Here is a 13,265-nt window from a genome sequence, read left to right on the forward strand (position 1 = left end):
TTTCCCTTTAAACTGCAGAAAGATACCGACAATTTAGTAAATAAAATTTGGTCAGTGTAGTAGGAGTGTGTGTCTCTCGGAGGACGTTTACATTATTTAAAGTAATTAGAATCCAAGATACGTATGGTAGCCTGATCTTCGCTGTATTTTCAGGGTAGAAATATACCACAGGTGTTTCTTTTCTGTTTAGATGAGAAGCACTACTTACTTCCTGATCATTTCCTTTCTCTCAGGGGAGCTGACTTGTTTGGCAATCGTGTTTGTGTGTGTGTGTGTGTGTGTGTGTGTGTGTGAGAGAGAGAGAGAGAGAGAGAGAGAGAGAATGCAGATTATTTAAGTCCCCCACCACCACTTACACCACAGTCCCGCTGCTCCATTGATTGTCTGATTTACTTTGAAAACACACAGACATTCTTCTGGTAATGCATACTGTTCTGCTGCAGCAGGTATTTCCTGTTGCATGTTTAACTTTTTTTTAATTACAGTAAAAAGCCAAAGAAAAACAAGCCCTGTCAACTTCAACACTGACATCTTGTAGCACATACATAAACCAGCTGATAGTGGGACAGGTTCAAATATTTCAGAAATCATATTTTTTTCTGGCATGTCATGGCTTCCTTGAGTTACCTGGCATGGTAGGATTCCAATGGCAAGAAGCGTGTAAATTGCAGGTATCATTTACAGTAAGGCTTATATTTTCACACATACTATAGTTCTGTTTTTACACACAGAAAACATGAAAACACATGGTTGTAGTAGAGTGTTATTATGAATTGTATTTGGTTATCAAGCAGGACAACAGAACTGAAACACTTGACTTAAACTGTATTATTTTATCTTGTACAGTAAATAGTCCTGATCTTATTACCTCCTTGCCTGTTTTTTTATGTTCTACTATGTGGAAGTCTCACTTGACCTGCATAAATAAGAGCGTGCAAGTGTTTTCTTCTTAAGAGGAATTCTGTCAACCCAAAACGCCTTCACAGACATGAATATTTCTCTCTCTGAGTCAGTCTTGCTGTTGGGAATAAGGGCCAAATAACCCTGCCTGTGTCTGTAAGACTCTCTGTATGGCTCCTTGCAGGAGAGAAGTTCAGTGGGACTTGTGTGCAACGTGTATATGGAGGTTTGTTTTGAGCCGTTTTTTGAGCCACACAGCTGAAAGTTAGAACTGACGATGTTGTCTCTGTAACTTCTGGAAGTGTTGTGGGCTTCTTTGAAGCCAATGAACTATTTTTGCTGGAGCTATTTTTAATTCTAATGGTAGACATTGATGACCAAGCCTTTAAAACGCTGCGTGTTTAACTCACACTCACTTATCTTGTATCTGCTGTTTTGGCATTTTGATTGTATCCTCTTTTTTTTTAGTGTGCCTTATCGCTGTAGTTTGTTTGATAATGTAATCTTCTATTTGTTTACTCCTGGATAACTCCTCAAAGAAGTGAATGATTGCAATGCAAGTATGTTTTTCTAAGATACTGTGATGTGAGAGGTAGTGTTGTCATTGCAAAGTTGTTACTGTGTTACAGTGCTGTCCACAGCTCATAACATAATCCAGCAGGGTATGCCAGTAAAGAAATGTCCATTTACAGGAATTAGGCTATGTGAGTAATGTTGAGTAATATTTTGGGTTGCAGTCATTCAGGCATAAGGGTTCAGTACATTTCCATGTCCTTCCTTCCCTCCCACTGTCCCTCTGCCCCAGAGGGAGCAAGGTGTCACCTTCCATACTGTGTATGTGTCTAATCTTTTGTATCGGTACCAAAACATTCCTCACCATGTTTATTGGTTTCAGGTGTCAGTCGCAATGACACATGAAAACTGTATCAAGTTATCTGTGAGCTTGCATATGTTTTTGGCTTGCTATGGTACATCACACTTAACTTAAGACAAACTCAAGACTGATGTTTCCTCACTACCAGTTATCATTAGCCTTCCTGTCTGCTTTATGTTTTATAGGTCATACCAGCAGGCCCATATTGTGCCATGCATGCTACAGTTAAATCATTCAAGGTGAAAAGTAAGGTTGCTTCAACATATTTACAGTGGGTGTTCGATTGCATAAATGGATCGAAAACTTTTTGCACTCTCCTGCACCTAAGACATATGTCTTTCGTTAAGACATCAAAGCTTGGTTCAATTGTCTCACTTGTGCTAAACTTAGCTTTTTATTTCTTTCATTTTAGCAAAAACCTGGAATGGAGATGACAGATTAATGTACCTGACCCAAATGCCTTGACCACACAATGTTCAAATCCAACGCCCCACCCTGTTTCCTTAAGTCTTTCTTTCTTTTGTGCCCCTCCAACCCCAACACACACAAACACCCCTCTCTTTTGCATTCCTGAATGTAGTGTTGGACAATAGCCAGTTCACTTGAGGCAGGAAGACTTGAATGAAATGAAATATGACTGGTGATTGTGCAGAGTTCAAGTACACTTCACATCTGGGCATACACTTATGCCAAATAAACTGAATGCACTCTCGATCATGTTTATGTAAAACATAAGCAGCAAATGTCACTCAGATTGTTCTTGGCCTTTTCCTGTGAATGTATGTTAAAAAACATGCTACCCTTTGTGTTATCACATCTAAGATATTTGTACTACTTTTTATAATAATTAATCTACGATGATTATATATCTTTGACCAGCATGAAGGACATTGAAAAATAGTCACATTTAAGGAAAGTAACCGATACTCCAGAGAGACAAATAATCCTCACCCCAAATTGACACTCATAAGCTCAGACAGTGATACTCTTCAACAAATTGATGTGTTAATATCTCCCTGTCTCTCCTTCTGTAGTGGACGTGATCATCAGCAATTAGGTTTCATCATCCATACATGGAGAGTAGCCCATGGACCTAAGTGTGACCCAGAGGTTGTTACATCCAGGCCTAGAGTCGGCCATGCTGGCCCCCGGCCCTCCCTTCTTCCTGGGACCCCTCACCTCACAGCACTGCTCCCAGTTTTCCCAGCAGCACTTGCAGGTAAGGACAAGCTTGTGTGTCAGGAGGATAACACTCTTGAGCCAGTATAGGTGGAGGGTGACAAAGCAAAGCTTCAGCAGCACCAAGCATAAACAGCAATAGTATGAATACATCCGCTTAATCTACGATTTATGCTCATTAAATTTTGACCTACATCAAGTCTTGCCACATCTGGCAACATTCATCACTACATCATCATTTTATTTGGATGAGGGTGAGATGCACAGAGTGAAAGGCAGATAGACCTCCTGCCACATCAACCACAAAAACAAGCTAGCTGTTTTTGCAATACAGGTTGAAGAATGCTCAGTAGAAATGAGTAAGTCAGGTTACTGTAAACAGACCACCTTCTTAGCATTATATTCTGATCAATGCTGATCATGGATCAGCTGGTTTGTGCTGCACCTCAATTTCTTTACTTTAACATGAAGTCTTATTAAATATCCAGAGGCAATATTGAGTTATTTAGTGATCTGGCAGTAGCAATGTTTGTCTCTTTTTGTTGGACTGGACTGGTCAATGTTGATATCTCTTAATTTTTTTCTTCTCAGTATAACATTGAACAAAGACAGATGGAGCAGGAGAAAAGAGAAGAGCTACAACAGCTGACACGAAAGAGTAAAAATGAGCAGAGTGAGTATCACATGTAATATGTTTCTCTTTACGGTACTTTTCTTTCATAGCTTCTCTAAAAGACCATTTGGCTGTTGACGTGCTCTTCATCTGAGTCATAGCACTCTGTTTCAATGAAAAAATAGGGGATTTCCAACAGTGCTGTGATGTATTCTCAGATTTCAAGGAAATTTGTACTCATATCAAATCAAAGTCAAACAAACACACTTGTTTCAGGAAACACTTTGTGCTGTTTTTACCATGTAGAGGAAATGAAGAGAGCTCAGAGGAAAGTGACAAATATCCTGGATCCTACTTCAGAAATCTCCTGACATTTTTTTTATACTATAGTATCAGTGCAAAAACTATTCACACGTTTTTATTGAAACATTTTATCATTATTTTATATTATCAGCCCCACTGCCTTTTTCCTGATTTTCTTGACTGGTAGGTGCTGTAGCCAGTCCTCTGGTAAGGCAGAAACTTCGGGAACACATAATTATGAAGAGCCAGCCCAGCCATGACAGGGTCACTCCCAACCACAGCAGTCCTACACCAGGATACAGGTGAGAGAGACAAACAGATCAATGATTTTTCAAAGCAGAACTTTGACTGTGCGAGCTGCAAACACAGCATAGTTTAGCAAAAAAAATGACTGGGATTTTATTGTTGTAAGGTAGACCACTTCCTTTTCTGGTGTTAATAAAGGTAATAAAATAATATGAAAATAACAAGAATATTTAAAAAATAATAATAATAAAAAAAAGAACAAATATATTCAGACCTTTTCATGATTAAACCAGTCTATCCAATATTATTTTGGTTACCTAGGCTCCCGGTTCCTGACATGTCCCCAAAGTCTCAGCCTACAGCCTGTGACCAGCGTAAAGACCTCGCCCTGCGCAGGACAGGTAAGATATCTCTGGTTGTTTGTGTCTGTGATGAGGGTTCCCATTATGAGGTTAAAGCCGTGAATTGTCACTGGTGATTTTCCATTTCAGGTCTGTTCTGTTGCAGTGTGCTATGTGTCATTTGAGTTAGACTCAAAGTGATCTGAATGCATAGCTCAGTGGGATATTTTGTCTGTTGAAAACATTTCAGTGTCTCAGCAAACTGTCATTTATGTTACATATTCTGGACTAGAAAGTGAGAATGGAGAGAATGAATGTACAGTGAGACAAAGGAAACTCATTGAGCACCAGACCTGCGGGGCCAGAGAGAGACCAAACAGTAACCCATAAAAACAACAGACCAAAGCAGTTACATAATTTTGAAGGAAGGTATTTGTAAAATGAACCGTGTGAGAGTACTGAGCAGGTCTCCCTCACCATGTGAATGAGAGTTGTTTCGTCTTCCTGTACATCTCTGCGAGTACACATTACATTATTTATCTGCGTTGCCCTAGAACTCCTATGTGCCAGTGTGCACACAAACACGCACACGCCCTCCAGTGATTTTTTTTGGCACAGCGACAACACAAAGCTGCCTTTTATCTGCTCTGAGCCAGCCACTGATTGATTGTTTTGTTTGGGCTTATTGGAGCCTGACCAATGTAAACATGGGACTTTTTATGCTATTGACTTGGGTTGAGGTATTTGAACTGTACCGCACATTGATTTAACTTAGTTTTGTTATGGAAATTGAGTGCATCCTTATAGTATATGCATTACTGAGTGAGAGCATTCTTGCTAATGTAGAAGATGTATGACATCAGTCAGTTTATCATTAATTTGTGCATTTGAAAGGTATATTTCCTTTTTATGAGACCTTTGGGATAAGTATAGGTCTGTGTGTGTGTGTGTGTGTGTGTGTGTGTGTGTGTGTGTGTGTGTGTGTGTGTGTGTGTGTGTGTGTGTGTGTGTGTGTGTGTGTGTGTGTGTGTGTGTGTGTGTGTGCTGCTGCTGCTGTACTTAGAGAGGGGAGGAATGGTTTGCATGGTGTCCAGGGTGTGTGTGTGTGTGTTTCACATATTCATTTGTGTATATTTGTGCGTGTGCAGTCTCTGAGCCCACTCTGAAGTGGAAGTTAAAGAAGCTCATCAGTACAAGGCCAAACCCGCTGCAGCGTAAGATCAGTGCCCCTCCCGCTGTCAAGCACAGGACAGAAACTTTGGGTAGAGTATTTACATTTAGCTGGAACACTCTCACGATCTTCTGTTTTATTTGCACTACGCTTTTAGCTATTTCAAGTTAATGCTGCTTTGATATACCATTACTATATATGTTACTTTGTTACATGTAATTTAAACACATAATGTACTGACACAGTTTGATACATTTTCCAATTTGATATGCGTGTCTTTTGGTGCTGTATGAACACATCTATTCTGACACTATTGTTGGCTATCATTAGTTGATGGGCGTGTCTCAATTCTGTCACCCAGACTCCTCTCCCAGCAGCAGCAGCAGCAACCCAGCTTCAGGGTGCAGCTCACCAAATGACAGCCTCCATTCGGACAACGGGCACCTCCCGCTGGCTCATGAGGTGAGCCTTTCTTTTATATTTATATTATAGCCATTTAGCAGACTTTCTTATCCACATTAGCAAGCGATTGTGGCAAGATTGCTGTGGATGAAGTAACCTTACACAGGGCGATACACTGGTAAGAGCAAATTACGTTTAACCATGTGTCCAGCTAATAAATAGCTATAAAAGCTCACATTACTGTGTTGTGTGAACCAGTGTTGTAGTACTCGAGATCGGTCTTGGTCTTAAGACCGGTCTCAAGACCACTTTTTGAAGGTCTTGGTCTCGTCTCGGAATCGACTGCATTTTTACTCTGTCTCGTCTCGGTCTCCGATAAAGAGAACTCTGGATTTTATTTCAAGACCGGTCAAGACCACAACTGCAGGGATATCACTAAGTCGCCTGTGCATTGTCTAATTTTATGTGTTAAACATCGTCACTGTGATTGGATGTAAAACTTCCTGCTTCAAATGCAACCAGTAACTTCACTCCCAAGAAAACTCTGGCTGTCTGGCACTGGTCTGGTCTTAGTCTTGACTCGGTTTCAACCTCTCAAAGTCTTGGTCTTGACTTGGTCTCAATACACTCTGGTCTTGGTGACGACTTGGTCTCGGTTTAGGTGGTCTTGACTACAACACTGCTGTGAACAGTTAACTTCATTTCATATTATATGTGGCGTTTTCTTTTATCTTGGTGCAAATGTTCCACCAAACATTTTGCAGTCCAGAGTTTAACGCCGCCCAAAACGATTGTGATTGGTTTAAAGAAATGCAAACAACCCAGAGTGTTATCTTCTCCTATCCTGCAATGTATGTGTGGAGGAGCCAAACCTTACTCCAAAGCGCTGTGGAGTAAGGCATTACGAGACTACATCAACACAATACAGGGGACAACAAATGTTCAGCCGTCATGCACCTTTGTTAAATCTTCCTTTTATGGATTTATTCATGAAATGGTTCCAGGAAACCCTTTTGCTTTCTTTTTGTAACGGTAACATATAGTCCTGGTCTGGTGATTTTACCTCTGCTCTTTTAAGGTTAACCACCAACAGTTGAATGTTAATTTGGTGTTAAATGCAGTACAGTAATGATTAAATGCTTTAAACAGGGAGATTTGAGAAGGCCAGATGGCCCATTGTAGAAATACATGTTACTTGATCACTCCGCATCTAATTAAAATATTAATATAAATTCATTTTCTATTTACTTTACTTACCATCATTTTCTGGGTTGCAACAGTAGAGTGGATTTTTCAGTTTTTAACACACAAGTCTTGTATAGTAACTATTTTAAAAGCATCTGAATGTATTACCTGTGTGAAAGTTGATTTATGGCACTAAGGAGAGAAGTCAAATTAACTTATGCTACTAAACTAAAACTAAAATATGTGTAATATGTAAATAAATATGTTTTGTTGTTTTTGTGTTTGATGATGTGATCATTTGTATGCGATTATCTGTACAAATAATCTCTATAATGAATATTTCTGTCTCATTCAGGCACAGAGGTTGCTGGCCCATTTTACCTTGCCTCCCAACCCCACTGCCATGCCCAACATCACTGCTGGACTACCTGCACATGTAAGCTACGATACCTTCTAGGGTTCCCTTCAAAATAAATATATAAACTGTTGACGTGTTATTTCACAACTAAAAAATGTACAGACCAAATGGGAAGATATTAATGCTATGAATGTATGTGTATCTAAGACTGAATGTCTAAAATAGTGCCTGCACATTTGGACACTTATAGAAACATGTGGTATATTCAGGCTTTCACTTCCCTCTTGATCTCTGTGGTGCTTTCATATCTTGTGAATCAGTCATGTGGTAGTTTACTCACTTGATGACAATATTAACATGTTTTTAGATGACTCTATCTACATTGTGAACCGCCCATGAAACCTTCGTCTTATGCACTAACTCTTCATTTAGATCATTTGTGTTAAGCTGCAACCATGACAAGGGCTTCCCTAAACCCTAGTGACCTCTACGGAGCCTTCTCCCCATCATGTCTCCTCTCCTCACCTCTCTCCCCAGGCTGACCTGCGAGTAGCCAGACCGTTGGCAGTACCTGCTCTTCACCAGGTCTACCTGCCCCTGGAAGGATGCAATCCAGCCCTGGATCAGCGCCTGCAGCCTGTGCTCATACTGGAACCACACACCGGACTGGTGCACTCCCAACTTGTCTCTTGTGAGTTGTGTAGCCGTAAATGTGTTGTACAACAGAAACAGAAATACCTCAATATGCATATATCATATACAGAAGACACGCATTCAGACAACACAACGTGTAAACATGCCACCTTAGATTGAAGATCTGACTTTCATGCAGTGGATAGTGGGATTTGTTAGAGATGACACAGGTAGCTGGATTGCTCCCCTACCTTTTCGTCAACCGAGAAAATTTCAAACAATTCCTCCCTTTGGGGTTATTTCCAAAGAAAACCATACCATGAAAGATGACATATTGTAGTTAATGCAAGGCATCTTAGATAACCATTAGGAGAGGGATGGGAAGCTTGGTGCCTCCTTCTTTTTGGGGTGTATCATCCGCGAAAACCTGCTTCCCTTACCTAACCCTAACCCTTGCTGTTGATGATCCAGCGCAGCCAGTGGGTGACTTGGAATATGACAATTGACATGTTCACATTCACCATCCCTGAATCCCAGAAATCATTCAGTTGAAGAGGTGTACTCTCAACCATGAACACTGTGTTGACCTGAGCTTCTTAGCCCCAGTGACAGTTCAAGGAAGGCTGCTTGGAAGAGAGCTCGACTCTCAAGGTGATAACTGGAACACATCTCTGCCCACAGAGAAACTCGTAGAATGGCAGAGACACGAAAGTCATATGCCCGCTGATTGAATTATCATTTCTCTCATTTCATCAGTTACACACTAATCACAGCCATTCTCCCATCAAGGCGGTCCATTTGAATATGGCTGCTGGCAAAGCTTTGCCTCCACCACCCCAGGCTCCACCTTCCTAGTTCCTAGTTCTAGTTCCTTCCTTTTGGTCGTAGCATGACCAAAAGGTTAAAATGGTTTTCAATGGCTTGCTTAGGGCCCACTCTTGTATACCGATTGGGGTTTTCTGCATTGTGCTCCCTGTTTCAGCTTAGCATGCTGCTTGGCTAATTCAGGGAGCATTATTAAGGGTGGAGCCATCAGCGCCAAGCATAGCTGTATTTCCATTTGTTGCAATAAATGGTTAAATCTATGAGTTTTCCTCACTGAACTGTTCCTTGCTGTTACACTTACACTTTAAAAGTGAAACAAACACTGAGCAATTTTTCTTTTTCAGTCAATTAAGGCAATTTATGCTTTTGTGTATGTTTAATTGCTTATCTGTAAGAGAAGCATTACCAAATTTATGCACACTTGTATTTTCTTTTGCTGTATCACCTTTCCTTTATTTAAGTTCTGCCAATCACAACAAAAAGCCTGTATATTAACTATTAGCAATACTCATAATGGACCTTTTTCACAGCAGACATTTTCTACTTTTTTTTAGAAGGATAAACACAGGTGTAACTGATAACGTCAATAAGAACTTCATAACCTTTAGGTGTGCAGGTTTAGGGTGTAAGTAACACCTGCACTCCTGCTAAAATAAGTCAAAATGTCTGCTGTGAAAATAGTATATTCATATAAAATCCAAGACTGTAACAACAGTGATGTTGTGAACATTTCTTTTGCCTGAATATTATAATATAAACAGCACAAGGGCGCCCTCTACTTGACACTTGATGGTGATGCAGTTTTGCAAAAGAAATTACGGAAATAGTCTGTAAATTCAAACATTATCACTGAGGCCTATTTTCCTTTGCATTATTTTGAACATAAATACAGCTATGGTATATTTTACTCTGCACTTCACTTTCTGTTTCTGAGTCAGATATGGATAATTGATCTAGATTATTATAATTTCACGATTTATATCAGCTGTCCTATTTTTCTTCTCCGTAGCCCTCTTTTCTTTCTCTTAGACCCTATCCATTTCTTTCCATTTTGTTTCCCTCCTCCTCGTTGTTTTTTCTGCCCCCGTTTTTGTCATGTTTATCTCCATTTATTGGGCGTCTTTATTTTTTTTCGCCTTCACATGTAGTCTAACCCCTCTGCCTCTTCTCGTTCTGTCAGCCCCCATCTTTTTTTTTCACCATCGTTTAACCTGTTTCACTCTCTCTTCCTCACTGCAGTTCATGGTTTGAGCTCCACTCCTCTGCTGCAGCAGCAGCAGCAGCCTCACCTGTCCTCCCCCACCAGAAGGGAAGGCGTAGTTACCTTTCCCTCCCACAGACCCCTGGAGCGAACACGCTCCGAGCCTCCGCCCTACAGCCACTCACCCCTTACTCTGCATGCCAGCCGTCACTCACACATCCACCACCATCTGTCCCAGCAATATCACAAGAGCGGGCTGGAGAGGTTCAAGCAGAATGCACACATGAGCAAGGTGAGAGGAGAGGAGGCAGCCGTGGACACAAGCATGTTGCATGAAAATAAATGAACTAATACGACAGTGGCAGATCTTTATGAGGTTTATTCTGTGGAGTCCTTTCCCATAAAATGTATTATTATTTTTTATTTGACTAAATACAGAAATTATTTGTTATCAGTTGTATAGAAAGGCATGTTAGAGAGAGCTTTTGCAACCTTGAGACTTGTTAACACTGTAAAATCTATAACTTATATTAGCTGACAAGCAAGTCCATTGAGAAGCCTCGTCTGACCCAGATCCCATCAGAGGACATGGACCTGGAGGAGATTGGATCAGGATCAGGTTCGGGGCCCGGGTCTGTGTGCGATTCAGAACCGGGCTCTATGTGTGAGGACGGCTACCGCAGGAGACAAAGCACTGCCAGCACAGACTCAGTTTACGACACGGAATCCACTACCTCCTCACGGGACAGCTTGATCGAGCCTTCGCACTCACTCAGTCAGGTGCTGATATAACCTCTCACCTGCACAGATATGCAGAGCTTTCTTGGGGGGTGATGTTTTACTTTTCCTTAAAAGAAAAGTTTTAAATTATTTATTTTTTCTTTTGACTAAGGAAAAAATAGTTTACATGTGCATCCCTAGTCTTATGTACTTTAATTCACTTGTTTCAAGCATGTTTTTGACATCAGAGGGCGCTGTAGCTTTATTTAGACATGATGAAAAGGGACAGTTAAAATATTGTGGAAGCATGCTTGGAAATACTGTATTTCTATATCAGTTGCTTGTTATAGACAAGCACTATTAAATTGACAAAATAATAGTAGTAGTAATGTACTGGGGAGAGGCATTCAACTTGTAAATATGTGGAGGTTTACTCTAGTTAGTCTTTGTAATGTGCTGCTACTGTTAAATTATCCTTCATTCCCTTTTTCTCCTCTTCACCCACTGTCCTGGGAACCACAGAGGCAGGTGAACCTTAGATCTGGTCTCCAGCTTGACCCCCTGGGTATGCCTGCCCTAATTTGGCCTCACCAGCCTCTAGTTCGAACCCAGTCCTCCCCAGCCTCCACTTCCCTGCCTCCTCCTCCACATCCACCCACAGCCATACCTACCCTGTCACTGTCCAGCCCTGCTGCAGATGTCCACCTACGCTTCACCACAGGTGAGGGATTTTGAACAGGAAACTGTGAAAAGAGGCCATGAATCCCATTAACTGGTGACATATTTAAAGAGTGTGTGTGTGTGTGTGTGTGTGTGTGTGTGTGTGTGTGTGTGTGTGTGTGTGTGTGTGTGTGTGTGTGTGTGCTGTGGCGTCTGTGCTGCTGGGTGTGGGCTGGCGTCTGTGTCCAGGTCTGGTCTATGATGCTCAGATGCAGAAGCATCAGTGTACCTGTGGGGATAACAGCCGCCACCCTGAGCATGCTGGGAGGGTCCAGAGCATCTGGTCCAGACTGCATGAAAGAGGTCTCAGGAACCAGTGTGAGGTATGACACACACACATACACACACACTACACATACTGGCAGATCCATACCCCCAGAGTCAGTTTTAAATGAAGTTTGTGTGGGTTGTGTGTGTGTATGTAGCGCATTCGCAGTAGGAAGGCCACTCTAGAAGAGCTGCAGTCAGTCCATTCAGAGAAACATGTGCTTCTGTTCGGCACCAACCCACTCAACCGCCTCAAGCTGGACAACCGCAAGTTGGCTGGTAATATCAATAATACTTGTGAAAAAATAATAATAATACTGTGATAATGGTAGTAATAATAATAATAATAATAATAATAATAATAATATAAACATACATGACAGTTGAATAACTGAAATAATCTTCCTCAGGGATCTTGTCTCAACGGCTTTTTGTGATGTTACCATGTGGAGGAGTTGGGGTGAGTGCCACACACGGGCCCGCACACACACATGCGCACACACACACACACACATCGTAGACCCCTTTAAAACACAAGTCATGTGGGATTCTTTCCACTTATCTAATTGCGTACAGCAAACATCACATGGCTGATTATGCCTCATTACACAATTAAACTAATAATACTACAAATTGCTAATGCTATTGTTTTTGGCTAAGATAACTTTGAAACCCAATCAGAAATCAAAAGGCTGTACAAAGGTGAGATGTGGAAGAGAGAGAGAGAGGAAAAAGGGAAGAAAGAGGGTACACATAGAGACTGTAACTTGGAGCGGTGCGTTCCAGTGAAACTGGATTATATTCAGAGAGAATGGGTGTGCGGAAACAGGGACTAAGAATACAGAAGACGAAAAAGAAGACAGAAGAATAATTCTGAAGGTAGGAAAACATAAATTAAATTTAACAATGGACTATCAGAGAAGGAACAGTGAAGACTATATAAAAGGACCTAAAGATTTCCTAAACGTTTTCTCCTCTGATGTGGCAAAACACAGATAGAAATGCCCATGAGAAACTGTTGTGAAGCACAATGACAAGAGAGGAGGCAGATAAGAGAGTAGGAGAGGAGAGGAGGTAGGAAAAGAAGAAAGGGGCTGGGTGTTAGTTGATAAGACGACAGATCTGCCTGGATTTCCGGACCTTGCCTGCTCTGGTGAAGAGCAGTGATTGGAACAAGATGGCAAAGACTGTGATAAAAGAAATTCCTCTGATTTCATTGTTCCACCGTGGCACACCACCAAAGTGAGTTTTGAAACATGAAGTAACGTTAAAACACTAGACAGGGTTAATGGAGAAAATTGATGCAACAAAGAGTAAATTGATGTGG

The 13,265-nt window shown here is 41.1% G+C and overlaps 1 protein-coding gene across 4 annotated transcripts in view; it reads left to right on the top strand.

Moving 5' to 3' along the window:
* The window catches only part of LOC120557555 (histone deacetylase 7-like), a 44,791-nt gene that overhangs the window by 16,143 nt on the left and 15,383 nt on the right, over positions 1 to 13,265 (top strand). For all 4 annotated transcript variants that reach the window (XM_039798010.1, XM_039798006.1, XM_039798009.1 and 1 more), the window contains 14 exons: positions 2,809 to 2,993; positions 3,545 to 3,626; positions 4,057 to 4,171; positions 4,437 to 4,516; positions 5,605 to 5,718; positions 5,989 to 6,089; positions 7,570 to 7,650; positions 8,110 to 8,263; positions 10,270 to 10,523; positions 10,766 to 11,011; positions 11,474 to 11,672; positions 11,861 to 11,994; positions 12,097 to 12,217; positions 12,349 to 12,398. In XM_039798010.1, the coding sequence (XP_039653944.1) occupies positions 2,862 to 2,993; positions 3,545 to 3,626; positions 4,057 to 4,171; positions 4,437 to 4,516; positions 5,605 to 5,718; positions 5,989 to 6,089; positions 7,570 to 7,650; positions 8,110 to 8,263; positions 10,270 to 10,523; positions 10,766 to 11,011; positions 11,474 to 11,672; positions 11,861 to 11,994; positions 12,097 to 12,217; positions 12,349 to 12,398 (1,863 nt within the window). In that variant the 5' untranslated portion in view covers positions 2,809 to 2,861. The remainder of the gene's footprint in view (positions 1 to 2,808; positions 2,994 to 3,544; positions 3,627 to 4,056; positions 4,172 to 4,436; positions 4,517 to 5,604; positions 5,719 to 5,988; positions 6,090 to 7,569; positions 7,651 to 8,109; positions 8,264 to 10,269; positions 10,524 to 10,765; positions 11,012 to 11,473; positions 11,673 to 11,860; positions 11,995 to 12,096; positions 12,218 to 12,348; positions 12,399 to 13,265) is intronic.

The sequence above is a fragment of the Perca fluviatilis genome, chromosome 4 (genome assembly GCF_010015445.1).
Source record: "Perca fluviatilis chromosome 4, GENO_Pfluv_1.0, whole genome shotgun sequence".
Taxonomy (NCBI): domain Eukaryota; kingdom Metazoa; phylum Chordata; class Actinopteri; order Perciformes; family Percidae; genus Perca; species Perca fluviatilis.